This window comes from Aquila chrysaetos, chromosome 5, assembly GCF_900496995.4.
Source record: "Aquila chrysaetos chrysaetos chromosome 5, bAquChr1.4, whole genome shotgun sequence".
Classification (NCBI taxonomy): domain Eukaryota; kingdom Metazoa; phylum Chordata; class Aves; order Accipitriformes; family Accipitridae; genus Aquila; species Aquila chrysaetos.
The window spans coordinates 41,440,399-41,465,991 of NC_044008.1; the positions used below are offsets into that span (position 1 = coordinate 41,440,399).

The 25,593-nt window shown below is 38.8% G+C and overlaps 1 protein-coding gene across 7 annotated transcripts; it reads right to left on the reverse strand.

Annotated features, from left to right (window-relative positions):
* Positions 1-1,272: 1,272 nt before the first annotated feature.
* IREB2 (iron responsive element binding protein 2) lies at positions 1,273-25,290 on the reverse strand. Of its 7 annotated transcripts, none has more exons than XM_030015601.2 (22): positions 25,180-25,290; positions 23,634-23,723; positions 20,294-20,459; positions 18,948-19,085; positions 16,702-16,923; positions 14,927-14,996; positions 13,538-13,721; positions 12,880-13,019; positions 11,898-12,069; positions 10,459-10,559; positions 9,879-9,995; positions 8,552-8,711; positions 7,523-7,658; positions 6,709-6,793; positions 5,944-6,100; positions 5,541-5,665; positions 5,143-5,247; positions 4,714-4,856; positions 3,392-3,539; positions 3,181-3,303; positions 2,326-2,511; positions 1,273-1,684 (listed from the first exon to the last, which is right to left on the reverse strand). In XM_030015601.2, exons 1-22 carry the CDS (start codon positions 25,196-25,198, stop codon positions 1,574-1,576), a joined length of 2,898 nt encoding a protein of 965 aa, XP_029871461.1. In that variant the 5' UTR covers positions 25,199-25,290; the 3' UTR covers positions 1,273-1,573. The 7 variants fall into 7 exon arrangements, with proteins under 7 accessions (XP_029871461.1, XP_029871462.1, XP_040979670.1 ...); XM_030015602.2 differs by lacking the exon at positions 25,180-25,290 and adding an exon at positions 24,610-24,817; XM_041123736.1 differs by lacking the exon at positions 25,180-25,290 and adding an exon at positions 24,600-24,804.
* Between the last annotated feature and the right edge of the window lie 303 nt (positions 25,291-25,593).

Here is a 25,593-nt window from a genome sequence, read left to right on the forward strand (position 1 = left end):
GCTTTTTTTTTTTCCAGGAATGTCAGAAACATACTGTTTAAAGATTTGCATGGTCCATATGTTAGCTTGCAAGTCAACTAGCTTAGTGTCTGGTTATAAATTGAAAGCACATGTAGTAAAGCTAATATAGTCCTCTTGAAAGTTTTAAGACAATGTTTATCAAGAGCAAAAAATCTTAAAGCAAAATCTTGACAATTTATAGGCAAGTTATTGCAATTTTGTTCTCCAAAAGAAATTAATCTCTACGTAAACCGTAAGCAGTATTATGAAGCTTTTCAAGATACAGGAGCACAGCAATAGCATCTTGAAGCTGAGGACTCACTTGCACAGGTTAGAAGCTATCAATGCTTAGTTAAGTGGTAAAACAAGCACTTTTGCAGAAATGGTGCATCTTCTGTTAATATTAAATATGGAACAGGGTTTTTACCATAAATGTGCTGACAATTAAATTTGTAGAAGTTGCAGTGGCTTAAGAGACAGATTTTTTCAGTATTCTAGGATCTTCAGCAGGGGAACGTGGTGCTTGTTGGGAAGAGCTGTAAACTAACAGCATATTAGAAAGTGTTAAAGGGCAGTACGGCTACCTCAGATATTTAATATTTGACAAGTAAGTACAACTTATGAGACACAGGTTGTATTTAAAGCAGAGGAATTTAAACAGTCCTAATAAATGTTTTTAAAGATTTTTAAAGGTTAAAATACTAAGGGGAGGTACTTTGTCTAATGATATCACAGACAGTACAGTAAAAACTGATGTCATAAATGACAAACTGCATTCCTTGAAGTAGCTATGACAAACTTCAAAGGACACTGCAGCTTGCCAAAAAGCTGGGGTGCTACACTTAACCTGCATGAACAAAATAATTGCGAGCATTTTTTTAAATGCAGAGGTGTTTCCCATACTTCTAAACACACAACATTTCATAGCGTGAGCAGTTTTAAATCTGGATCCAGATGAAATATAATCCCATAATAAAGGTAAGAAAGTCATGATCTGTGATACAGGATACCATGGGCCTCCTGTGGACTGCTTTTTGTTCAGCCCATAACCTAAAAAGCAAGAAATTAAAAACTGAATATCTGTTTTAAGCTCTGGATGAAAAAAGTTAAAAAAAAAAAAAAAAAAAAAAAAAATTCTGTTTGGCCTTTAACATTCCATACCATCTGCTACCCTTAAACCAACAAACAGCAGTACACAGATTTACAGGTGCAAAAACTGAGTGGAAATAACTGCAGAAAATCTTCTTACATAATAATCTTCAGCACAATCAGTTTCAGATTTCGCATAGTTTATTTACAAAATGGTCTGATAAAACATCCCCTCCATACTTACAGCTCTCTGTCACAATACACATGTTGATTTTAGCAATGTTTAATAGCACCATTAGAATATTATTTAAAATCAGGAAGGATCTTGTTGCAGTTACAATGATTCACAATCTTTTACATCCATGGACGAAGTAACTTTGAGCACACTAGGACTGTTTGCAGTTCCACAGTACAGATTCCTGGGTTCACACAAGGCATTTTCAGAATTACCAGTTATGCAAGGTACCCATATAGTCAGTAGCTACTATAAGAATCTTCGAGCCACAAAGTTTAGACTTCCACCGTATTTGTATAAAGTTATCTCCATGTCGTTTTCAAACAAGGCAATCACGCTGAATACTTTTCCAGTGCTTGTCTTCAAAACAAAAGCAAAAAAGAGAGACCAATTAAGAGTTTTGCTTTCACTTCCCCCTGCTTATTCTCCGTTAACATTCTAACCCCAAGTTTGTTGAACACAAGCAAATTCAACCCGCTTATCCGCCACTGCAGATCCGAGACACTGCGGGGAACAGAACGAAGGCTTATTTTACTGCACAGTTTAGATCCATCTGGGAGCATGCTACGTACCTATCGATAACAAAGAAAAAGCCACTTCCCTAAGACAGCGCAGCGTGTGTTATTATGGGCATATGGTTCCTTTACACAGAATGGAAAGCTGAAGCCTCTCTCAAACAGTTGCACCCTTGTCTTTAAAAGAGCCTGAATGAGAGACGAGACTCAATTCTACCCTAACACAGTACCCACGAGGGGGGAAACAATGCCCAAAAGAACCACCAAGAATTTGAGGTCGCATAAAAAGTTGCATAGAAAGAACACGTGTATATGTACTTTGGGAAACTTCAATAGTCATGACAAACATCAGGCAAGACTACAAGCTTACTTTCAAAGAGAATTTTGTTTTTTCCTGCTTTCAATCACCAAGATTAACTTTTCTTTCTATGCTTTCAATCATCAGTACATTCAACAAAGAAATTTAACAAAATATTGCAAAGATACCTTAACATCCAAAGTCATTCCAGGCGACAGCTCTGGAGGGAACAATACAGAAAATTGCTCTCTCCCAGTGAGGCCCAAAGTACTTGGATTTTCCCCAGGAAGAAACTGAAGTGGAGCTATGCCAATTCCAATCAACTGACTTTTATGAACCTTCTCATAGCTTTCAGCTAGGACAGCTTTAACACCCTGCAAAAATACAAGTGATTTTGTATTTCAGTACAGTAGTCAGAGTGAAATGCAAAAGTAAGCTTCAAATACATACTATGTCCAAAATCTTGCAATTCAAACTGAAGAGTAAAGAGAGCGCTTTTGTACGAGTCCTGTAAGTAAGCAGGTAACATCTTTTAGCTTTACAGCTAGATGAAAGTAAATAAGCCAGATCTGGCCCATACAGTATGAAATGGAGTTTTATAACAGACAGTGACCATGCTGTAGTTAGCGGGCAGAAAATCCCAGACCAAATGCAGTTGCTTCCATTACTCCACATGAATAAATGGCTGACCCAGAAGATATTCTGCATGTTAGTGGAAATTAGACTCCAATAGGTAGATACTTAATACCCCATGGAGAGCAAACAGAGGTCAGCACTAGATAAATCTCTAATTTATCTCAAAGTCTGGAGTCTAAGATGGTAAGCAACATAATTAGGAAATTCAGATTTATCCTGAGTAGTGATTCTCTTCTATGAAGACTGTAGCACAGCCTATTAAGAAGTCTTTAAAAACAAAATGTGGTATTATATTCAAGATTGAGGACAGTTTCTAAACACATTCATGCCCCAAACTAAACAATGTGGTTTTAGGTATTTCCAGAAAAACCAAAAACACACCCCAAAACCAAACAAACCAGCAGTACCAGTAAAAAAGGCCCTTTTGCAGCCCAGTCTCTTGAGCTACCCAGTCCATACTTCTTTCCTGCTAGAATAATTACAGGGATGCCTTCTTTCTGGTACAACTCCGCTGCTTCAAACACATCTAGCTGTGGAGTAACAAAGTGAAATAGTTTGAGCAAGTTCTAAATCGGCATCACAATTTCAGAGTAGCTATGCAAACAAATATATTTTTACCGTTTGTCCTGATGGGAAGTGAATTGTCTTAGGAGCTGGTTTCCCTATGAACTTATTCAGAAGCTTGATATTTGCAAAGGTACCTCTTGTCATCACAGCATCATTACCTCTTCGAGCGCCGTAAGAGTTGAATTCACGAGGTGTGAGTCTAAAATAAAAAGAATATTTAAGAGGGCGTCAGTTATTTTAAAGGTTACCTGGTTTAAAATGGTGTTATGATTTCTGTAATTATTGCAGCATCTCTAAGTTTTCGGTGTAAGATGTAAAGAACTATTCATCCAACAAATGTAATTATAAGCCATGAACAAAATGTCTAGATCATTGCTAGATTATTCACAAGGAAAGCTGCAATTTTGAATTCATTTTCTGTGACTTTATTATAATAAAGTGCTATGAGCAGTATGGGACTTACAGAAGAATTATGGGGAGACTGTTATAGGAAACAAGCCTGTTTAATAATCCTCTTAACCTCTACCAGCATATTTATTAACAAGTGTTGTATCAAAATGAGAGCTTTACTCATAAATCAAACGACCATCCGGGGATTAAAGGCCCATTAATTCTTTCCTTCTCATAATACTACTCGTTCAGACTGAATGCAATAGTTTGAAAGAAGACTCCACACAAGCTATTATTTTGTCATGCTTCACTGATACTGTAATAATAATATACCTTTGGAATAGAATGCAACAATATAATTTCCAAAATATTCAGCAGAGGTGTGACACTGAATAGCTCAGCACCGCATCGTGTTCCGTGTCTTTTCAGAACTTCAGCAGGAGGTGACAGGCACCCACTACTGCTGCAGGATGCTCACTGATGCAGAGGTAAGTTAGAGCACCAATCACACTCATTTATAAAACTGGCTTCATTTTTTTTTAAACTATATATATTTCTAGAGCTTCTGATCTGTTCTGTGCATCTATCTGACTGTTCTTGAAGCCAATGACAGTAACAGTGACTAAGCTCACATTAACAGAAGATCAGTCACCTGATTTGTAAGTTAGTTCATTATTTTTGCTTTGGCATGCATTTGGCAGCAGACATCACTGTAACAACAGCTAGGAGAATGAGTTCTTTAAGAGTATGTCTCAGCTGTTTGTTGTAAGCTTAAGAGACTGCAAGAAGGGTGATTACTGGGATTGCAAGACAGGTGATTACTTACAAACACCAGTAACAGTTACTACTTTGCTTATCCATGTATAATCTCCACTTCATGCAGACAGGCATTTATAAAGGAAAGCAACAGCGCTCATCAGTTATTTGGCATGCAAAGCAGTTCTCTGATACAGTTAGAGCTGTTTAACATGAAAAGTCCTTACCCTTTGTTGGTCAGATACTTAGCAGCAGCACTACTCCTTGCAATGCTTCCAGCAGGGGATATGTGATCTGTAGTCACAGAATCTCCCAAATAGAGCAAGACATGGGCATTTTCAATCGGTTGTGGTGAAACCGGTTCTTTGGCCTAAAAGGGAAGGGGGCAGCGGTGGGGGGAACGACACCACCAACAAAAAAAAATAAGAAACACTTCTCTTCCAAGATCCTTAGGGACATAAAACATATCCGCAATATATGAAGGCACACTGATGTACAGGCTCCATTCATTCCAGAGATACAAACAGTATTCAAAAGACTGAAAAATATTAGTGATAATCAAATTTGTTACTTAAACATCAAAGCTTTACTGGAATAGCTCTTCCTCTACTTAAACGTAATGCGTATAATCTGGTGGATAGATCCAATGTACTTACAAGTTTATCAAAAAAGGAAGGACATCTGATGTAAGTAGATTTTAAATCCCAGGGAAATAAAGTTGACTCGGGTGCTTCCAGTAAATTCCATCGTTTGTTTCCTTTCTACAAAAAAGAAAATTAATCAAAAAGAACAGAGAAATTGGTTTATGATCTTTTTACATTCTGAAACCAAAGACTTACTGGTGATTTTCTTTTTAATTTCTATTATATACTGCAAGTTACCTCACTGGATATTACTTAAGAATCACTATTTAATACCAGTATCCATCTCAGTTAAGTCCCCCTTTACATTAATGGAAATAACTGACAAACCAAATCATGTTCAACTGGAAGATATTATAAAGCTACAATGAAATGCAATCTTTAAGTCACATAGAACAAGAGACCATTCTTACCTCCATTTTTTCTTTCAATTCCTTAAACATGGACGATATCACACACTCTTCCTCCACTGTGTGAAGTTCTTTTCGGGTGGGCCAAATATCTCGTAAGTAAATACTTTTGCCGTTAAAGCCAGTGCCTGAGTAAGATTTTAAACAGAATAGTAATTTTGAAGAATAGAATATAAGACTTTGTATTAGAAGATAAATACGTATATATTCAGGTCTTCACAGATGGTACCAAATATGCAAAGAATTTCATCAGTTAAGCAGATGCTTTGCTTTAGCTACAAGCAACACCAGATATGACTGGGCTTTCTCTTAAAATATACCAGTTTTGTATGCTGAAATGCATGTGAAGAAACCTCTTCTACGTATGCATTAGATGCCGAAATAGAAGACATACGGAAATACTTACCCAAAGGCTCAGTTTCAAAGTCTATTCTAACAGTGCCTGCAATAGCATAAGCAACTACTAGCGGTGGAGAAGCAAGGTAGTTGGCACGGACACAGTCACAGAGACGTCCTTCAAAGTTCTTTGTTCCGGACAATACTCCACAGGCAATTATATCACCCTGAAAGGCAGACCCATATGTATTTTTCTGGGACTCTGTGGTACTTCAACAGCTTGTGCTATTTTTTGTTGACTAAGTCAGATGTGATTTTAACATTACACTTCAAATATTTATTCTCACACTTCAGTTTAAAGGCATTTTGCTCTCTCCCACCACCCTTCCTCCTTTTCACTCTTGACCCTCTGATGAGTTCTCCAGTCACTTCAGTGAACTCCTCTCCTGCTTTTTATTTGTTGTATTTTTCTTCTGCTTCACAGGTGAAAAACGTTGTGGCTGTTTAGACACTGCTGGTTAAAATCACTCAACCATGTAGCTCTTTAAAACCCTACTCTTCATTTGATACAAAATCTACACATTGCATCCTCCGTAAGATTAGATCCTATATATTTATCTTGTAATTTCTATCTGTATGCTACAAATATTATTCATTACATTTATTTTACATAGCAATGAATTACCATGGTCTCCCTCTGACATGCAGATGTGCAAAAAGGTCATGCAGAGTCCAAACCAACAAGAAAGTGTACTTCGCATGGATTACTGTATTTCTTGATCACTTAACTGGGTGAGAACCATATTTCTGTTTTCAACAAGCCTTAGAGCTTTACCTGTTTTATTGCATTCCTGATGGCTTCTGGCAAGGGGGCAGTGTTTCCAACACAGGTCGAACACCCATAACCGACAACCTCAAACCTACATTGGAAAAGAAACAATCACGTAGCACATTAAATGATTACAAGCAATTTGTTAGCAAAACAGCTTTTTCTTTTATTAGCAATCACTAAGAAGATTTTTTTTTTCCTTTGACAATTAAACTTTTTAGGAAGTGAACAGCAGACACTACATCTCACTGATGCAAACAGGAAGATACGAGGTAACATTTTTGTAATCCATCAAGATAAGTCAAATAAACTATCTCAAGATGTTGTTAGTTCCATAAGTAACGGCAAAGCAAAGGCAGTAACATTCCTCACAGAGCACAGCTGGGCACTGTTACAGAATTATGAACATAATCTAATTGTTACTGCTACAGAGCAACCAGAAACATGCTAAACAATCCATGACAGCAGCAATGTTAAGTAAAGACTAATACAGACTGCCCTGATAGATTTACATCCAGCTTCCACTTTTAAAACATATAAACAAGCACATCCTGTCCTGGAAGACACTTACAATTAAGCAGATGGCTACTGAAAAAACAGAGCTCAGATGAGGTAGTGATCTAACACAGTAAATTGTAAGGTGGGAATAAAATGGAGTAAAAGAACTTCAAGTCAACAAGCAGTTAAAATAACAATCCAGTAAGTTAAGAATTAGCCAGCCCAAAATGAACAGCAGCCATATTTATCAACCTGTATAAAACCCCTGTGTACTATGACCCTGTGACCTAAAATGACAAATGAAGTAGGAGTCACAACTTACCCAAGCTTACTGAGGTATGGTAATACTCCACTGGAACTGAGGTAATGCGTAACCATTCCACTGCCTGGTGATAAACTTGTTCTTATGTAGGGCTTAACCACTAGGCCAGCTTCAACAGCTTTTTTGGCCAGGAGTCCTACCAAAAAAAAAAAAAAAAAAAAAAAAAAAAAAAAAAAAAAAAAAAGGAAAAAAGAAAAAAAAAGAGAGACATCTTATGTTTTGTATATCCCTTAAAAGAACATCTACATGATGCTACCTTAGTTAAATTAAGCATAAAAACCCCAGAGGATTAGTAGACCTTCAGTTTATGAAATTATTAAAACAACTACTTGCCTGAATAAAGTTTCTTAACTCATAACAATATCATTCAGGTTTTTGTTCCCATTCCTATAATGTACATGCCCATTTTCTATAAGAAAAATCTCTTTCCCATGTTCTAGCTGACAGTGCAAATCCATTTATTCTTCTTCTGATACAGGCCACACAGCCTTAAAGGGAAGCTTGCCTTGGCCACAGAGGACCTCAAAATAAGAAAGCAAGGTCTAACAGAGGATTAGCTGTTCTGGGAAAATTTTATGCAGCTTGTGAAGGTACGGCACATACTCCTTAACTAGTGACTAAAGCACAGCACAACTGTTCAGCAAATATGGATTTTCTTTCCAGACTCTGTAAGTTAACTATAGTTCAAGCTACCATCATCCAGGATGGAGTCAAAGCTAAAGCCCACCTCCTGCATCATGTTGCTATGTGCATCCATCTGAAAAGAGCCCTAAAACTGGTTACCTGTTGAAGTATTTTGTAATTACTATCATTAATACTGCTTTATGACACAAATTTTGAGATTGTATCATTGAAAAGTAACTTTCATTATATAACCTCCAGAACACACAACAAGTTTAAGGCTAAAAGTTTACAGTTTCAAATCTTTAGGTCAAGTTATTACAGAGAACCTACAAAAGTGAAGGTAAAGGCTGTGTAAACATGGGAGCACCATTAAGATCAAGTTAGTTGTCACTAGTCACAACATACCTGCAGCAAGCATGACAGATGGATTACAATTATTTGTACAGCTGATAACTGCAGCAATGACAATGCAGCCATGAGATAGCTTGTATTCATTTCCTTCATACTGAACAGGTACAATGTCATTCTGTTTCTCAACTGCAATCTGAAACCCTTTAACACCAGACTAGATGACAAAAATACATGTTAGCAGTTATTATAGTACAGAAAGTATGACATTACAGCAAGACCAAGTGAACCCTCATTTTAAAATAATCCTCATTTGTCCCATTCCTTAAACAGTTTTTAAAAGCAGCCCTCAGTTCATGCCTCTCTCCAGGTATACAGTGGTCTCATCCTTCTTTCTTCATCATTGCTTTAACTTTGCAACAATTGTGAACAAATGCCAGCCAAAGCACAGTTGATCCCACACTCACTTCCTGCTATACAGGAAAGAGCAATCCCTTATGACTACGTGTCTAACTCTGTACAATACTTGTTTCTGAACTAGAAGCAAGCCCAAGATTTTAATTGGAAGAGAATGATAACTAAAAGCAGACTAGGTCAATTAACATTTCACACCCTCCAGCTCTTCAGCACTCAGTCATCCTCCAGAGGTCCCTTTCAACCTCAATCATTCTGTGATCCGCAATCAGTTATGATTTCTCTCTCCAGCACAACTGATCATTCTGTATTATACACCTCATCACAAGCCAGAAATGATAAAATCAACAGAAAGAATTTTTACAGAGTAAGTCTATATGTTTCTAATACTGCTGCCAGTCTTCAACGAGAAACACTAAAAATGAAGATGCATTCCTGTGTTACCTGTGTTCTTAGATAGCTATGCATGTTCCTAACCAAAAATATCACCTTCAGAGTAAAAACATTTCCTCTGTGAAGTCAAGTAAAGCTGCAAGCAAAAATCACTTGCTAAACTAAGAACCCAGAACACTGATTAGCTACAAATCTTGGAAGTCTTCCTGCATCTCCTTTAAGATATGATGAATTTTCTTTTCTTATGGTAATTCTGTTTTGGAAATTAAGTAAAATGCAGCTGTTTAAAAAAAACTCTGAAAATGAGAAAATGTTTCCCAGGCTTACGCTATTTATTATTTTACTTGAAGTTTTTCCTCCCTAGCAATCTAAACTGTGAAATTAAGGATTTCTGTAAGTTCTGTTCCTGACAAACACACCTATGATTTACCAGCTACTATCTTCAGGACACACGAATATAATTGGATAAGCTGTTAATAAGGAGGGCTCAGCAGGTATGCAAGGAATAAGTGACATAAAATTTGTTCATGTAAGATTATAGGAAGTACCTTTTGAAGAGTACATCAGTTGTACAAACCTTTTCATTTAAGCAGGCTTGGAAGTCACTTTTCATGTTATTAACAGCCACTCTATCTTGGGACCTCTTGGGGCCACTGACATATGGAATTATAGAACTTAGACTAATTTGCACTACCTAAAAAAAAAGAAACAGAGGAAAGGCATGCATTACCAATCCCAGCCCAACATTACATTGAATATACTCGAGACATCTGGGACCTCTTTTGTTTAAATTTGAATGCTCCGAGACATGAAAATGGAAGCCCAGAGTTTTAAAGACCGCCCACTGTAAAAGGCTATTCATCTTATTCCAAGCATTTGAACACTACCCCTAACTCTTCTACCATCCGTAAAACTTACCTGATCACTCAGGAGTGATAGGAATTCAGTATCTGTTAGTCAACATGAACATAATTGTACTTCCCTTCTTTCCCCTACCCTCTCTATATTTTGCAAACATGCTCTGCTTCTCAAAATTTTGAGTTAATAAATGCAACCTTTATTAAAGCAATGAAAATTACAGCAGGAGACAAAATTGTTAAATCAGCAGTAGTTATTATGAGAATCAAACATACAGAAACAAGTCATTTCAAGCATACCTGGGAATACTCAGGTTCTCTGGAAGAACTCTCATCATTTCTAAATAACTTCACAGCTTTAAGATATGCTTCCATGACCTCAAGCTTGGCCTTGTCAAAACCTTAGGAAGGTTATTTCAAACATGAGAAAAGTCACATTAAAAAACCAAATAAAACAAAACACAATTCTCAGAAATTAAGACTGTTTTAAGCATATCATCCAAAGTACTTTTTTTCCAAGGCACACCACTTCTGTACCCCGACCTCCACAAACTATTCAGGAATGATACACAAGTTAGAATACTTTTTAATTTTTTTTTTTTTTAAATTAGCTTAACTTTTCTTCTTATATCAAGGAACAAAATAAGCTGTTTCAACTTTAGCAGTTGTAACTCTAAATTTACAGATTTGTCCCTGAAGTTCATAAAGCTTTTCGCTATTAATATTTACCTATTTAATACAGATCATGTGCTTAGTTGATAACAGCCAATATTACTGGCTGCTGTTAGAAAATGTTTCATTTGCTCTGAACTGACCAGGCAAAACACGTTTGCTACTAAATTAAAAATGTCTAACTCGTATTTAAAAGTGACAGATTTCAGTTTCAGAAAGGCTTACTAATGTGAATGAGCTTTTTTTGATATCTGTTACCCTGTGGCTTTCTCTATTTGCAGTATCTTGATAAGGAATTGACATCCTTCTAGCTTAGCTTGAAACGTCAGTGAAATAATGCTCTTCAAAGGAAAAAAATCGTGAAAAAAATCAGAAACATGTTGTGATTTGTTTTGCAGTTTCACTTATTTCTAGTAATCATTTTATGATTATTCCTATAATGTAGGGAATCTACAGGTGGTTAAGGGATTCATTTCATATCAAGAAGAATTATATTCCATACACTTTTCAAAATACAAGTGAGAATTTTCTTAATACTTTTCTTTTACAGGTTTATACATCCCTTCAAAAACAAGGACTCTGGATGTTAAAAAATAACACAATGTTAGTAAATCAGGTACTAGACAAATAAACCAGACTGGACACAAACCTCAAGTACAAGTCAGCTATCCACATGCCAGTGTCACGCATACAAAAACTACAGCCTCACTTAAATACACGGGATACATGGAGACAAAATAGGCCACAAGAAAACAGCCATGCCAATAAACTCAGACCCAAATGCCACATACTAAGCGTCCGCAAAAACTAGCGAACAGTAAATATGTATGGTACAATTTTTGTGGCAGGTATTACTCAGATGCACGAGATTCTACAGGATAAAAGTCATAGCCAAGTATATCCCATGACACAGCCTCTTACTGTACAGCAGAATTTTATGCATTAAATCCACATCAGAACTCTGCAGAAAGTCACTGTTTAAGTGCTATGGAGTTTTAAGCAAAAAACTTATTGCCACATATCTAAAACACTATTACAATGAATCCCTACTTTAATTTCATCTTTACCTGTATGCTTTAAGTGCTTCAATGTCACATTATCAACAGGGAAAAAGCTCAGAATAGCACCATATTCAGGACACATATTTGCTATTGTGGTTCGGTCTGCTACAGACAGCTGGGAAACTCCACTCCCAAAAAACTCAACAAATTTTCCAGCGACATCAGCTTGCCTAAGATGCTGTTTAAAGAACACACAACAACATTTGTTACGTGAAGAGGTACAATGCAAGCAACGTTTGTTGCAACAATTCGCAGTTAGCGAGGCACGAACATTTAAAACAAAAAGCTGAAACCTTAAGGCCCACATTCGCAAAAAAAACCCAAGCCCCATTAACATACTGAGTTCTAAAAATCTCCATGGGAAGTTGACATAATAAAACACACCTCCATCTGCAACCGAGTTCTTCAGATTTCCTAGTCAAGAACAGATACACGCTTTTTAAGGCATCATGCCAGAAAGGAGAATGTATTTTCCAAGCAATCACAGCTCTTCAATGCTTTGATGCTAGCTCCTCACCTACTGCAACAGTGACAGCTTGAGCCACCCTGGCAAAATCCTGTCTTCAGAAAATATGTTCTTGAGTTATACCAGCTCACAACCATAGATAGGCCTTGTGTCTTGCAAGAGTGTTTTAGAACAGAAAGGGTATCCAGAAAAAGTTTCTAAGCTAGGGAAGAAGCCTGCATGCCATCAGCAGGGGAAAAATGGAAAACAGGGCTTCTCTCCCCTGCCCCCCTACATTTTTTTTATTATTATTATTTTTTAGTGAAAGAGGGCCTGTAAATAAACCACTATAGAAGGAAAAGCAAAAAACCACTACTTTGGAGGACTATTAAATAAAAATGGTTAGAGATGATTTGTATCTTACTGCACTGCCATGATTAAAGGTGTACTAAAAATACTCCCAGCATGTAATTCAGTTCTCAACCACCACTGGTAGAACTTGCAACAAACTTTGCTTTGTTTGAAAAGGCATCAAACTCTTACCTTTGTAATGCTTAGAACAATATCTATGGATGTAGCAAGTGGGCTGGCTGCGCCTGTCAGTTCACACCCAACAACCTCAGGCAAAGTCAGAGTAACCGGCATCCCCAGCATCACTGCTTCTGTTTCAATCCCCCCAACGCCTGGAAGGAGACAGAGTATTAGGTTGCTTTTCATCAGTTTAAGTAACCAACACTAAATACATTGAGGTCCTACAACCTAACAAAAGCCTCCCTATTAAGCCTAAAGGCTACAGCAAGAAATGTAGTTCTCTGGTAAATATTTGTACATGAAAAATAAAATCAAGCAAGAACACTGCTGAAGTTAGACTTCACAGTCAACCAGAAAATATTTTATATCTAAAATTGACTTTCCAAGAGAAAAGAAACCTTCATACATATTTTATACTGCATGTACAAACAGCACTTACTTGAATATCAACTGTTTTTTGGCTATTTTTTCTTTAAATTACAAAAAGCAGTTTCTCGATGGAAAGAAACATTAGTTGAGATTATTTTTTGACAAAATAAAATTCTGAAGAATAATTCAAGACAGAGTTTGTTATGCTTGAGATACAAATATCCAGTGGGAAGAAAGTATTTCTCAGTAATGCTTTAGTATGCCTTTCAAAGTGCTATCAAGTTATTCTTAGCATACTTACCCCAGCCCAAGATACCCAAACCATTTACCATGGTCATATGAGAATCTGTGCCAACCACGCTATCTGGATATAGGAAATCTTTAACTTCAAAAACAACTCTCGACAAATATTCCAAGTTAACTTGGTGCGCCATTCCAGTCTCAGGTGGAATTATGGAAATATTCTTGAAAACCTTTGAACTCCACTGTAATTTTTCCAAAATGAGAAAAAAAAAAAAAAGAGTTGCATTTTTTCCAAAGATAGATTCAATTTTTAGAACATGACTAAAAAGACAAAACTAACATGCAATGAAACAGTACTTGCTATTTACGCAAGTGGCTTTTGCTCATTTGTCAAGCAGAGGTAGGCGATCCCCTTGGATTCTATACATTCTTAATCATCAACAAAACCATTCATTCAATTCCTGCTGAAGGCTGAATCAATAATTCATACCTACCTTTCAAAAGCAGAGCTGCATAAATCTCTTACCTCCCAGTTCACACAACTGATTTCAAGCACAGCTAAGACTAGTATTTAGACAACAGAACCTAAGCACTTGTATTTATAGCAGGATTTAGTTCATGTTTTACACTCCTGGATGAGACTGAAGATGCAATTTAGAAAAGTGTCTTGCTACATGCAAAATCAGGATGCTAGATTTAAAAAAGCTGACATGGAAATTGTAACAAGATTCACCTTGGCAGTTTCCCTCTTTAATAATGTAAAAGCTCATTTGCAACTTTCAGAAAGAAACCTCCTAGTCTGCCTATATGAAAAGATTTTTAGATCATTGCATTGGATTCCTAAACCACGTTACAATAGTGGATGAGGATCAAATACCAACACTGCAGACCCCTGGCTAGCAACAAAGCAGCCCATGTTCACCACACAAGACTTCCATTAAAAACAAGTTTACCAGCACTGCTGCCTAGTTTGAGAGCAGCCATGTCTCAACACCAGCCTCTGTGCAACATTTCCAGCTTCAGTAAGATTTGTAACAGAAGTATGGATAAAAGAACCTTTTATCCAGAAACTCATTGTGACGTAAGGTACTGAGCTCATTAAAAAGACTAATGCTTCATAAATACCTACTTTGTTCACTACCTTCACACTGAGAAGAACCAAATCAAACAGTGTAAACTTTTTCAAGTTACAATTACAAAAAATTATCTCTCCTTTAATCCTCGCCTAGATTTAGAACATCTGCTGCCTGACAACTTTTAGATTCAAAGTCACAAACCACGTTATTAGACAATTTTCTGTTCCCATATTAAATTCAGATTTGAGAGTCAGACATTTCCAAATGATTACATTTAATTTATTATCTAAACCTGAACACTGGTAGACAAATGGAGCAAGCTCTTAAAACCACCAAAACACAATACAAAGCCCACAGGTACACAGACATACCTTAAAAAACTGAAGCCTCTCTCTATTTCTGCCAAATTCCATCTCTTGATTTTTCAATACTGTCTCAGGCCTAGAAAGATATGAAGTTTACAAGCACTGTCATAATTAATTTCAAACAACAGAAGAACAAGTTGTTATTTTTGCTTATTTGATGAAAGACTCATTTAAGCCTGCAGCACATTTGAAGTGGTTTACTAGAACAAATATAATGCCTTCCTTGCAGCAAGCTTTCTGTAAACAGTGAAAAATAACCGATTTCATCTGTGCTGTGCTTGAGAACATGTTTATTCTAGGAACAGTTTGCCTAAAGCATTTGATCTCAAAAATATTCATTTTAAGAGATCTATTTTAAGCATGTACTACAGAAGCTTTGTTTTTTTTCCTAATCAGTAGTCTTACAGGTTGCACACCACAAAATTCAATACAATAAAGAACCAAGATGTTCACTAGTTCACATAAAAACACTCTCTGTGTCCAGTACTAGCCCTTTAGCAACTGAGTAGGACATGAGGGCAATTGTAACAATCTTCCATTGCTGTATTTTTTGCCTCCAAGCTACAGTTTTTTCTTCACAAGTACTCATCAGTACAGTCTCATAAAACAAACCACCTTTTCTTAGTAAGTGTTATTTATTAAGATACTGATACTCATTATAAAGGAGTAACCCACAATTTAAGAGGAATAACCTCTGCTTTGAGAAGGTGGACCAGGAAGACAACACACTTGCTTTTTACCAGGAAGGAAGGAAGTCGTCAATTCTCTAGAGGTGTATTTTTACATCATGACCCTTCCCTTCTTCTCTGCAGTGTCAAAAGGTTAGCACTTATGCTGCTTTGCAAAGCCCCAAGGGACAGTCATCATTCAGACTGCAGCTTAATAAATACCACTGCTGTTTTGCTGCCAGAAACATCAATATTGCTGAAAACATCACTAATTCTGCATTCCTACACCTGTATGGAGCAGGAATATTTGCCTATCTATAAAATTACCAAGACAGTCAGCATCATATCACTGTGGGATACCAATTTGGTCAGCTTTTAAATTCTACACCTGTCCAGCACAGGAAGATAGGGATCTGAACAGTCTATCAGACAAAAGAGGTGGCAGCTGAAAGAGAAGGATGATTACATGTAATTGTCATAGATGGAATGGTACACAATGATCTGTTAATAATACCGAAAATCTGGAAAAGGCAGATAGATGAGATTCCCCTGGGCCATTACATACAGGCAGGATATTCATTGAATTCAACTCAGTGACAGATGGACTGTGAGATTCCATAGAAGCTGGGGGATGATGTATAGGCTAGTTCTTAGTTCTTCTTTAAGAGTCAGAGACTTTTGAAAGTTCTCACAGAAAAACTAAAAATTACTTTTAGAAATAAATCAACACTTCATTGGTTTATTCAATGAGGTTCGCTTTGTAACATACAGAGGATTACTCCTATGCTTTGCTGTCCTTGTAAAGAAACAAGGGAAGTCTCAAAATTTAATTTGAAAATCACAGCCATGAGTCACGCAGTTGGCCATCTGCACTGTGCTTCATAAAGTCCTTCTTGTAAAAAAAAAATAAATAAAAATTTATTGTAGACTAATTCAAATCTATTACATCAGACCTTCTTCTAGATGCTGAAACCTGTCTATGGCACATGTGAAGAAGAGAACAGAAGGGCGTTTAGGAAAAAAAAAATAAAAATCACATCTCTATGAACTGCCACAGGCAGTGCTTAACAACACAGAAGTGTACAAATAATTAAAAACAGGAAGCTTTCATACTCGGGCACCGGCTGAAGATGGAAAGGACAGAGGATAGGTGTGTTCTCAATCTGCGCAGAAAATTGTCCTGAGTTGCGACTCGAATCTCCAGCGCTACACGGCCCCTTACAGGCAGTTTGACCCCTGCAAGGTAGCTTCCGAGGCTGTGCCTTCAGTGGAGAAAGCTTTGCCATCGGCTTCTGTGAATCACCACCTCCAGGATTTGGAGCATTCTGTATTGCACTGTAACATTAAATAGAAGAATAATTTAGACATTAGGAATTTTGCTCTTTTTTTTGTTTTATACAATCCCTTCAACAGATTATAAAAGATTATCTGAAAAAAATAGTTATTATACCACAACCCTGTTGCAAAGTAAACTACCACTGGATAAGCTTAGTTAAGTAACATAGCATGATAATAAGTAAGTGAACAGAACTGGATTGTCTGAAAGATTACCACCAGATAAAAAACTCCTTCAATTTGTTCACAACAGACCAGAAATCTTTATAAACAGTGTTGCAAAGGCTAAACTCAGGGTTTTAAACTTTGAAGGTATGGGTGGAGCCTCATCCAAGTGGTGGACTTGCTGAACATGTTTCTTTTTTTAAGACAGTGCTGTACATGTTCTGTTAAATCCACAGAGGAATGACTACAGACAAAGCTTTCTCAAGGAAAGAAACATAACTTTATTATTTAATAGGCTTTTTATACACATTCTCAAAGGCTCAGATAAATCCTATACACTATTCAATGCAGTCAGAGGTAAGACAGAAAAGTTGAGGGTGTTTTGATTTTTTTTTTTTTAAATAAAGCCCATATAGCATGCTACCCTCTATTTGTACAATATTCAGTCTTCACATGACAGCAAAAGCTTGTTGTGAAAAATGAATGACTTTTTACCTCTCAATATTTACCAAATCATGGATTCATAATTAAAGCCACTGCTTTCTTCTGCTTCAGTAACACAGAAAGATACTTAGTTATCGAACTGCAGGATAGTGCATGGCCTCAGAGGATACCTTGTCTAAATCCCAACTTGGTCCACAAGCCTCTGATCAGCAGGAGATGGAAGCTACATAAAAGCAGCACAAACCATCCTGTAGCGGAGGGTTTATCATAGACCAGCAGCTGCTGAGACCCTGTAAGCTTTCCAGAAGTGAAACTACAGAAGCTGGATTTATCATTACAAAGCAGCACGTTGAGACCTCTTGCCAACACTTGGTCTTTCTGATAATTTTAGGCTAGCCTAATTGCAACTGAACCAGCTGTCCCTCCAGACCCAAGATTGGACAGACCACAGAACTGAAACGACACATCTGCAACATAACAAATGATTTGTAGCTTCTTGCTCTTCACTCTTCTAGTACCAACCAAACTGAAATCCTGTATGTACTTGTAAGGTCTACAGAAATCACTTGTACACCCACGTCCATTTGACCACAGGCTTTTTTCCCCGTGAACTATTAAAATTCCCAAAGAGCTTGAGCAATTTACACAATTCTGCATGAGTTTGAAAGGCTCCATGATGGAGGGTGGAGGAGAAGGTGGAGGGGAGCTGCATTATTTACTGTTTATTTCAGAGAACACTGAATAAAACGTGAGTTTTTCCTCTTCTGCAGTATTATGTTTCTAGCAAAAGGCAGCCCCAGGCTGTTTTCATCACAATATTGCCTATCAGGAAAGGAAAACCATGCTGTTAGTTTTCCAGTCCCAGTACTTTTCCAGACTCCTACAAGTACTCTCTCTGCAGATACATGCAGCTTTTTTTAATCTGTTGTAAAATCCAGGCCCATAAAAAAAAAAAGTCATAAGCTATCAGCTGAAATGACAGTCTTTCAGTATGTCCAGCAGGATTGCAAGCGATTGGCAGTGACAAGGCAGTGACTTTAAAAAAGAAAAAAAGTTTTGTTTAACATTAACAGTAAAAACAGGGCAAAGCAAAATTACAAACTCCCTCTGCCTCATTCTCTTAAGAAATACTATTTTCTCGAAACCATGACAGATCCAGTTATTTCAGCAATCTCTGGCCCAGAATTTGGGCTGTCAGTCAACTTTATCCATAACCCCTCACAACCATTTTTTCTCTCCTTCAAGAGTGTTATTTTATCCATTTTTATCCAGCCCTCTTTCAAATACCATCAGGTGTAGTTTCAGGGATCCACACATGACAAATAATTTGATGGGATAGTACCAAGACCAGAGTGAATCCATACTTCAGTATCAGACAAAAATGTATGGCTCATCAAAAAAATGAGGTACGTTACCATTTGCTGAAATCAATCTGCAGAGAATGGTCAACAGTGAGATCAGTTGGGCAGGCAGGATTGACTTTCACAGGATCTCCTCCAGCATTTCTCACAGCTTCCCTCATGGCAGCGAAATCCACCATTGCTGGAATTCCACTAACAGATGGAAAAACAAAATCGTATAACAACATGGGACATCAACTCACTAAAATATACAAGCTTCTTTTTAATTTTAAGTCTACGTCTAGCCAAGTTCTATTTCAGGTAATAAACCCCGACTGCTCTATTCTCTAAATTTTAAAGACATTTAAGCATTTTTAAAAGTTAATGAAGTTGGTACTCATTCACAACAAGCAACAGCATGTTTGAAGATAACTTTCCAAACAAGAACATAGGAACATCTCAAAGAAGAGAATTACATTTCTCTTTTGTCTTGCTATGCTTCTGAAGTGCTACGGTACCTTACTACGAAACTAATTTTTAGATACTTACTACCTTTATGATAGAACCTTGCTATGCAAACCATGCTCATGCTATACATTTTAACACCTTAGCTTGTATTACTACTCTTCTTACAGAGCCAGCCATTTCTGAAGCTCAGAGCATTTTACAAAAATATTCTTCTTGCCATTACATAGATATGTGTACCTCAAGTAAAAAACTGAGGTGACGACAATGTTTATATAACACAGTACTATATAAATCTTCCTGACTTCGCTTGCTAAGCATAAGTTACCTCATTTTTATTATTAATATCACAATTCTTTTTAATTATCTCACTCCTTGATAAATATATAGTTAATGAGTCAGCAAAACAGCTTAAATTTAATATTTGCAAATTGCTGAAGGACTGCCCTTTTACCTATGCCATACTCAAATCACAAAGAAAGTTAATACCCTAGGAGACTGCTTTTAAAATGTATGTATTATTCATGGATTCAATTGAATTACATATACTTGTGGAGTAAGCAATATTTAATCTTCAGTTATCTCAAGAAAGAATTCTATATATTTCAATGAACTGTCAGCCATCTGGCTACAGCCAAAATGTCACCACTTCCATTTGTGTTTTGGCTCTTATCCTGTAAAATGTTCCTGGTAAGCCAACAGCTTCAGCCTCGCCAACCTGCACTAAAACCAGGGTACCCTGTGGAACAACTCTTATCCTTGCATCACATGTAATTATCATGAGGAATCTACTGGATAGCAGCAGCAGTGCACAGTTTTCTATTGAGAAAAAGAGATACTTCAGTATCAAAAGGCTAGATGCTATTTATTTTCAAGCCAAAGAATTGCACATACAACTCAGTGAGTTTACACAGATTATTTCAGTGGTTTTGGCGCACGCGCACACACACACTTACGTAAAGTCTTGAAGAACAACTCTGGCAGGACAGAAGGGCACTTCAACATTATTCTGTTTTGTTTTCCAGTCTAAGATGTTCATAGCGTCTGTTTCTTTCACCACGAAGCCATCACAGTTACGGATACTGGATTCAAACAACACTCGTATGGAATAAGGCAGAGTATCTAGGGTAAAGCAAAGTAACTGACTTAAGTAGTGCAACATCATCAGCTTACGTAGTTTTTTAAAAATTACCGTCTCCCATTTCTAAAGAATTCCACTTTGCTAGGGATTGAAAGGATAAGAGCTACAGGAGCCTGCTTTTCCAGTTGCCTACAGCTTGATCTTCATTACACAATATGGAACAGTGAGTTGCATAATGTATACATTGCCAAAGATTAGTTATCACATGGGATTTGAATGGAAGATACCAATGGCTTGACCACACTGTGTTAAGACAGTGACATTTAAGAAGGTATGCTATGCTGGCAGGAGAGAGGTGCACGGGATCTAGAGCTGGGATTACTATCAGAGTGGGTGAAAAGCAACAACAGTTAGAACATTCAAAAATATTTTTTTTAACTGTAAATTTCACCATTTCATTACTTGAGGTATCAAAAGCATCCAATGCCAGCATATTTTCTATATTTTATTTTTTTTATAAACAGTGATATGAAGACCAGAAACTACTCTGCCACGTCCCCTAAAAATAAACACATTTCATCAAATATAAAGAAGAATGACATTTCACTAAATACAACTTTAGTTTGTTACTGATCTGGATTAAGGTATTGACTAGAAGCAGTACGAAAAAATTTAGGGAACTGGAAATGAGAAAGAAAAGTGGGAGGAGAAAAAAGAAGCAGATGTCACTACTCACTGCAAACAAACAAACAAACAAAAAAATCAAGATTAATTCACATTTCTCCCCAAATCCCATTATTTTCAGCACCATTCAAGCAGGCAAATGACTTTGAGAACAGTGAGAAATGTAAAAAAAGTTAGTTGGAAGAAGAGGGTGAAACAATTAAGTTCAGGCTTTAACAAAAAAGTTGAATTTGGTGGTCTCAACCTAATCCAGAGGTTTGTCCACAAACTATTAATATAGGATTTGCTTACTCTTTTCTCATTGTGTGTCTTTCTCAGGTATTAACCACTGTTGTCTAATTAGACAAGTCACTCAAAATAATCAAGAATGTAATCAAACCCATGTCTAATCAGATGTAATGCCACCACTCACTATCTAAAAGCCAAGTTACCAGAAGAAAATTGTTTTGCTTTTTCTTGGATTACAAATAATAAGCAGTGCATCCTTACAGTGATAAATCTAACTGTTCAATGGGCTGCTCAGCAGCCACCAGCTATGGAGAAGCGACTACTTCTCTCTATTAGGCACTAGCAAGCTCACGTCTGCAATGCTGTGTGCAGTTTTGGGCCTCCCAGGATACAGGAGATCTCAAGAAATGAGATCACACCCAGCGAAGGGCCTTCTAAGATGGTTATAGGGCCACCATACCCAACACACAGGAGCAGTTGGGAGACCTGGGTTAGCTTTCTCTTCTCAGGGTGAGCAAAGTGAGCTAACTGTAGTCATCCACAACCTAATAGGAACTGGAGAGAAGGTGAGGCCTAACTTCTCAGAAGTGCATGGTGAAAGGACAAAAAAAAAACCTCACAAGGTGCAGGAAGGGACACTGTGACTGGATACAAGGAAAAAGAAGTTCACAGGGAGGTTGGTTAAGCACAGGATCAAGAGAGGTGGTGAAATCTCCATCCTCACAGAGCTGCAGAGCTCAACTGAGAAAGGCTCTCCAAGTTAGCCCTATTCCCAGCAAGAGGCTGGACTAGATCTCCAGATGCCCCCTCTGCCCTAAATCATTCTGAGCTCTTTCTAGCTGCCATTTTCCCCATAACTGAATACTATTTTAAACACTAGAAAATCAGATTCTCCCTAGCAAATTGGAAAATAAATCAATTACCATTTACATTAGTAATCTTATTAATTTAAACAGGCACTTATTGTCAGGTTATAGTTAGAAGCCTGAAGGCAGAGGGCAAACAGGTAAAACCCAAACTTAATGTTCCAGCAACAAATGCAATGAGCAATTCCAGGTGCAGAGTCCCGCACTGTGCGTAAATTTAATTTAATATCTTGATAATATGTAGTTAATATGACGCTTCCAACTTCTGCACAGAAGTTTCTATTGGAAGACAAAGACACTCTTAGTCTAGTCTGTTTAGACTCCTTCTCCGACTGTCTTCGGGAATATGTGCTGCTGCTCCAAGGTTTTTTGGCACATCTTAGCAGAAAGTAGTATCTTCTGTTTATATTTCCGCTCCTGTCACGAGGCTTTTCAAAAAACTGCTGTAAAACCAACTGGTTTTGTTACTACCACACTACTGCTTCTTCCTGGACAAAGCCAAAACCAGAAGCATTCTACCTCCTTCTTATACGCTTATCTGAAAGATTAACTTCATTATTACAAGTAGCAGAAATTTGCAAGAGCCCACAGCTGTTGCACAAAAGTTTCAGCAGCCATTGTACACCCTCTTCCCTTCAAACAAGAGGGAAGTAATTACTGCTGTCAAATATGGGTTTAAAGTGAAATATCCACAGGTAATTTTTTAGTTAAGAAACACATCAGGAATTCTGTAAATATAGGAGAGTAATTCAGACCTTGCAAAATTGAAAAAAAAAATTCCAAATACCCTTAACATGTACGTCAGGTAAATATTTTAGGAAGGAGTTTAACATGAAAGCAAAGGGAGAGAATAATGAAAGTATGTTTTGATTATGTGCAAGAGTAAAGTGCATTTCAGCTGACACTGATCTATAACTCTCTCCATCTGCATGTATTCCCCTCACCCATCACATATGCACATACTTTTTATTTTTTAAAAGGCACCCAGACCCAGAGACCCAGCAAAAGTCTTTTTGGCGCATACCATCTAGTGTGATATTACACACTAATGACATGTTGAGATTAAGCAATCGTATGAACACCACAAAGCCTCATCTTTCTGCAGCAAATGCAGTAGCGGCTATGTTTTAGTAAACAGAGTTACCCACTATCTGAAGTTGCTGGTAAGGTGAAACTAGAACACCAAGCAGCAGTACAAAATTACAGTAAAAACTGTATTTTCTCTGTCACTTCATTTTTTCCAAAAGAGAAATTATTCTGATTTGGAGTATTGCTGAAAACTCCAGCAACACCTATACTTTCTCCCTTACTGAAAAAAACTACATGAAGTATTACCCCCTACCAACTTCATAAGGCAGTAACAGATTGGAAAAGTATGAGCGGTGCATGTTTATGGCTGGTACCATCCCAGTTACAACAACTAAAAACTATCATTACCATACTTGGCGCCTCCAAGCTTTGAGACATTGTAGAACTTCTTTTGTGGATAGTTTCCTAATGCTTCAATTACGGGCTGGTAAGGGCTTCCTGGGGGGGGAAAAAAAAACAAACAAAAAAGTTACAGCCATAAAAAAATGGAAGGCTTGAGCGCTGATAGACAACTCATAAGAACAGCTTTTTATTTCTGATTTTACCAAAAATAATGTTCCTCTAGGACTGTAAGGAAATCGTAATATGGAAAGGTTTCTAAATGGATTGAGACACCTGGTTATGTAGATATGTGACTAAGATGCATTTGAAAAGTATCTGTAATGCTAGCTATACACAGGTCACGCGAGTAATCAGCATAGTCACACGCCTGAATACGTTTGACCTTTATTGTCTTGGTTTACCACCTACAAAATAGGATAAATGCACCTCACCAACTCAGATAAGAGATACAGGTTTTAATACAGTAGAAAACATAAAGCATTAAGTGCCAGGCTAATGACAAGCAAACAAGAGACAAAAATAAACCTCATAACAGCTATTAAGTGGAGAGAATAAATAACTTCTTAAGAGGAGAAGTGGTTCACAAAAAGAACGTTTTAATTCAATTGCTGGCAAACTAAAGGTGCAGTGCCAACGACACACTCCCTCAGGCCTAAAAAACTTCATATAGTAAAAGTTTAAGAAAATAAAATCTAATTACAAACAGCGGGGAAAATGGTGTTAGTTCTGACATCACCGAGCTGCTCCCGTGAGCACAAATACCAAACGTTGGCTCTGCAGCAGAACACTTACCCTTTGTTTGCCGTTTGCTTTGATCTTAATACACTACAGTTACACTTTCACTGCAAAGCAAACGCCGCATCATCAACAGCTAACAAAAAACTGCGTCACTTGGGCAGCCAAACAATTAACATGCCCCCCCCCCCCCCCCCCCGCAAATTACGCCGAGTACCGTTTAGGCCTCAGCACTACCGGCAGACACCTTTATGGCCACGACACCCCTCGCTCAGCCGCCGCGTCTGCGGCGGAGAGAACCGACAGAGAGACAAAAACCGTCACCGGGAATAACGGGAGGCCCGGCGGGACGCGCTTACACCCGCGACCAGGCGCCCAAGGGAACGGCCGCCGGGCGAGCGGGTCCCGAAGCCGGCCCTACCGCCACCGAGAACAAAGCGATTCCCGCGGCGGGGGACAGCCGCCGCCGGGGGCGGTAACGGGCCCCGGGTGCCCCGGAGCAGCGGGGGGAAGCGACGGGGGAAGGGGTGGCCGCTCCCGCCCCGCCGCAGGCCCGGAGCAGCGTTCCCGCACAAAGGGGCCACCGGGAATGAGGAGAGACCTGGGCGGGAGACGTGAGGCGCCGCGCGCCGCCTCACACCGCCGGGGAGGGCGGGGGGGGGGGGGGGGGGGAAACACCGCGTTCGGACCGGGCCGTCGCCGACCGAATCGAAGCGACGGCTCAGGCCGCGGCGGGGGTCCCGCCGGGTGAGGTAACGGCGGTCCCCCGAGGTCGGAGGAAGCCCCCGCGGGAGGCGGAGGACCCGCTCCCACTGACCTGGCCTGACAGGGTCCATCGCTGGCGACCATATTAGCTCTGCGGGGAAGGGAGCGGGGGGCCGGGGGGGGCGGAGGGGGGGGGGAAGCTGGCCCGGGCGGGGCGGCCCCAGCTCTCGCGAGACTGCGCCCAGCGCCCGCCTCCGCGGGCGCTGGGCGCAGTCTCGCGAGAGCTGGGGCCGCCCCGCCCGCGAGAGGCGGTGGAGAGCAGGACGCGAGATCTCGCGAGGCTTCCTCGGGGAGGGCGGAAGTAGCCGTGCGGGGGGGAAGCCGCCTAGCTCTCGCGACGCTGGTGAAGCCGATGACGCGGGCAGCGGGGGCGGAGCTACCCTCCGGGGAAGGGCTCGGAGTCGGGGGAGGGGAGGGTGGCCACGTGACGGGGCCGCGGCTCACGTGACGGGGCGCAGCGCGGCTT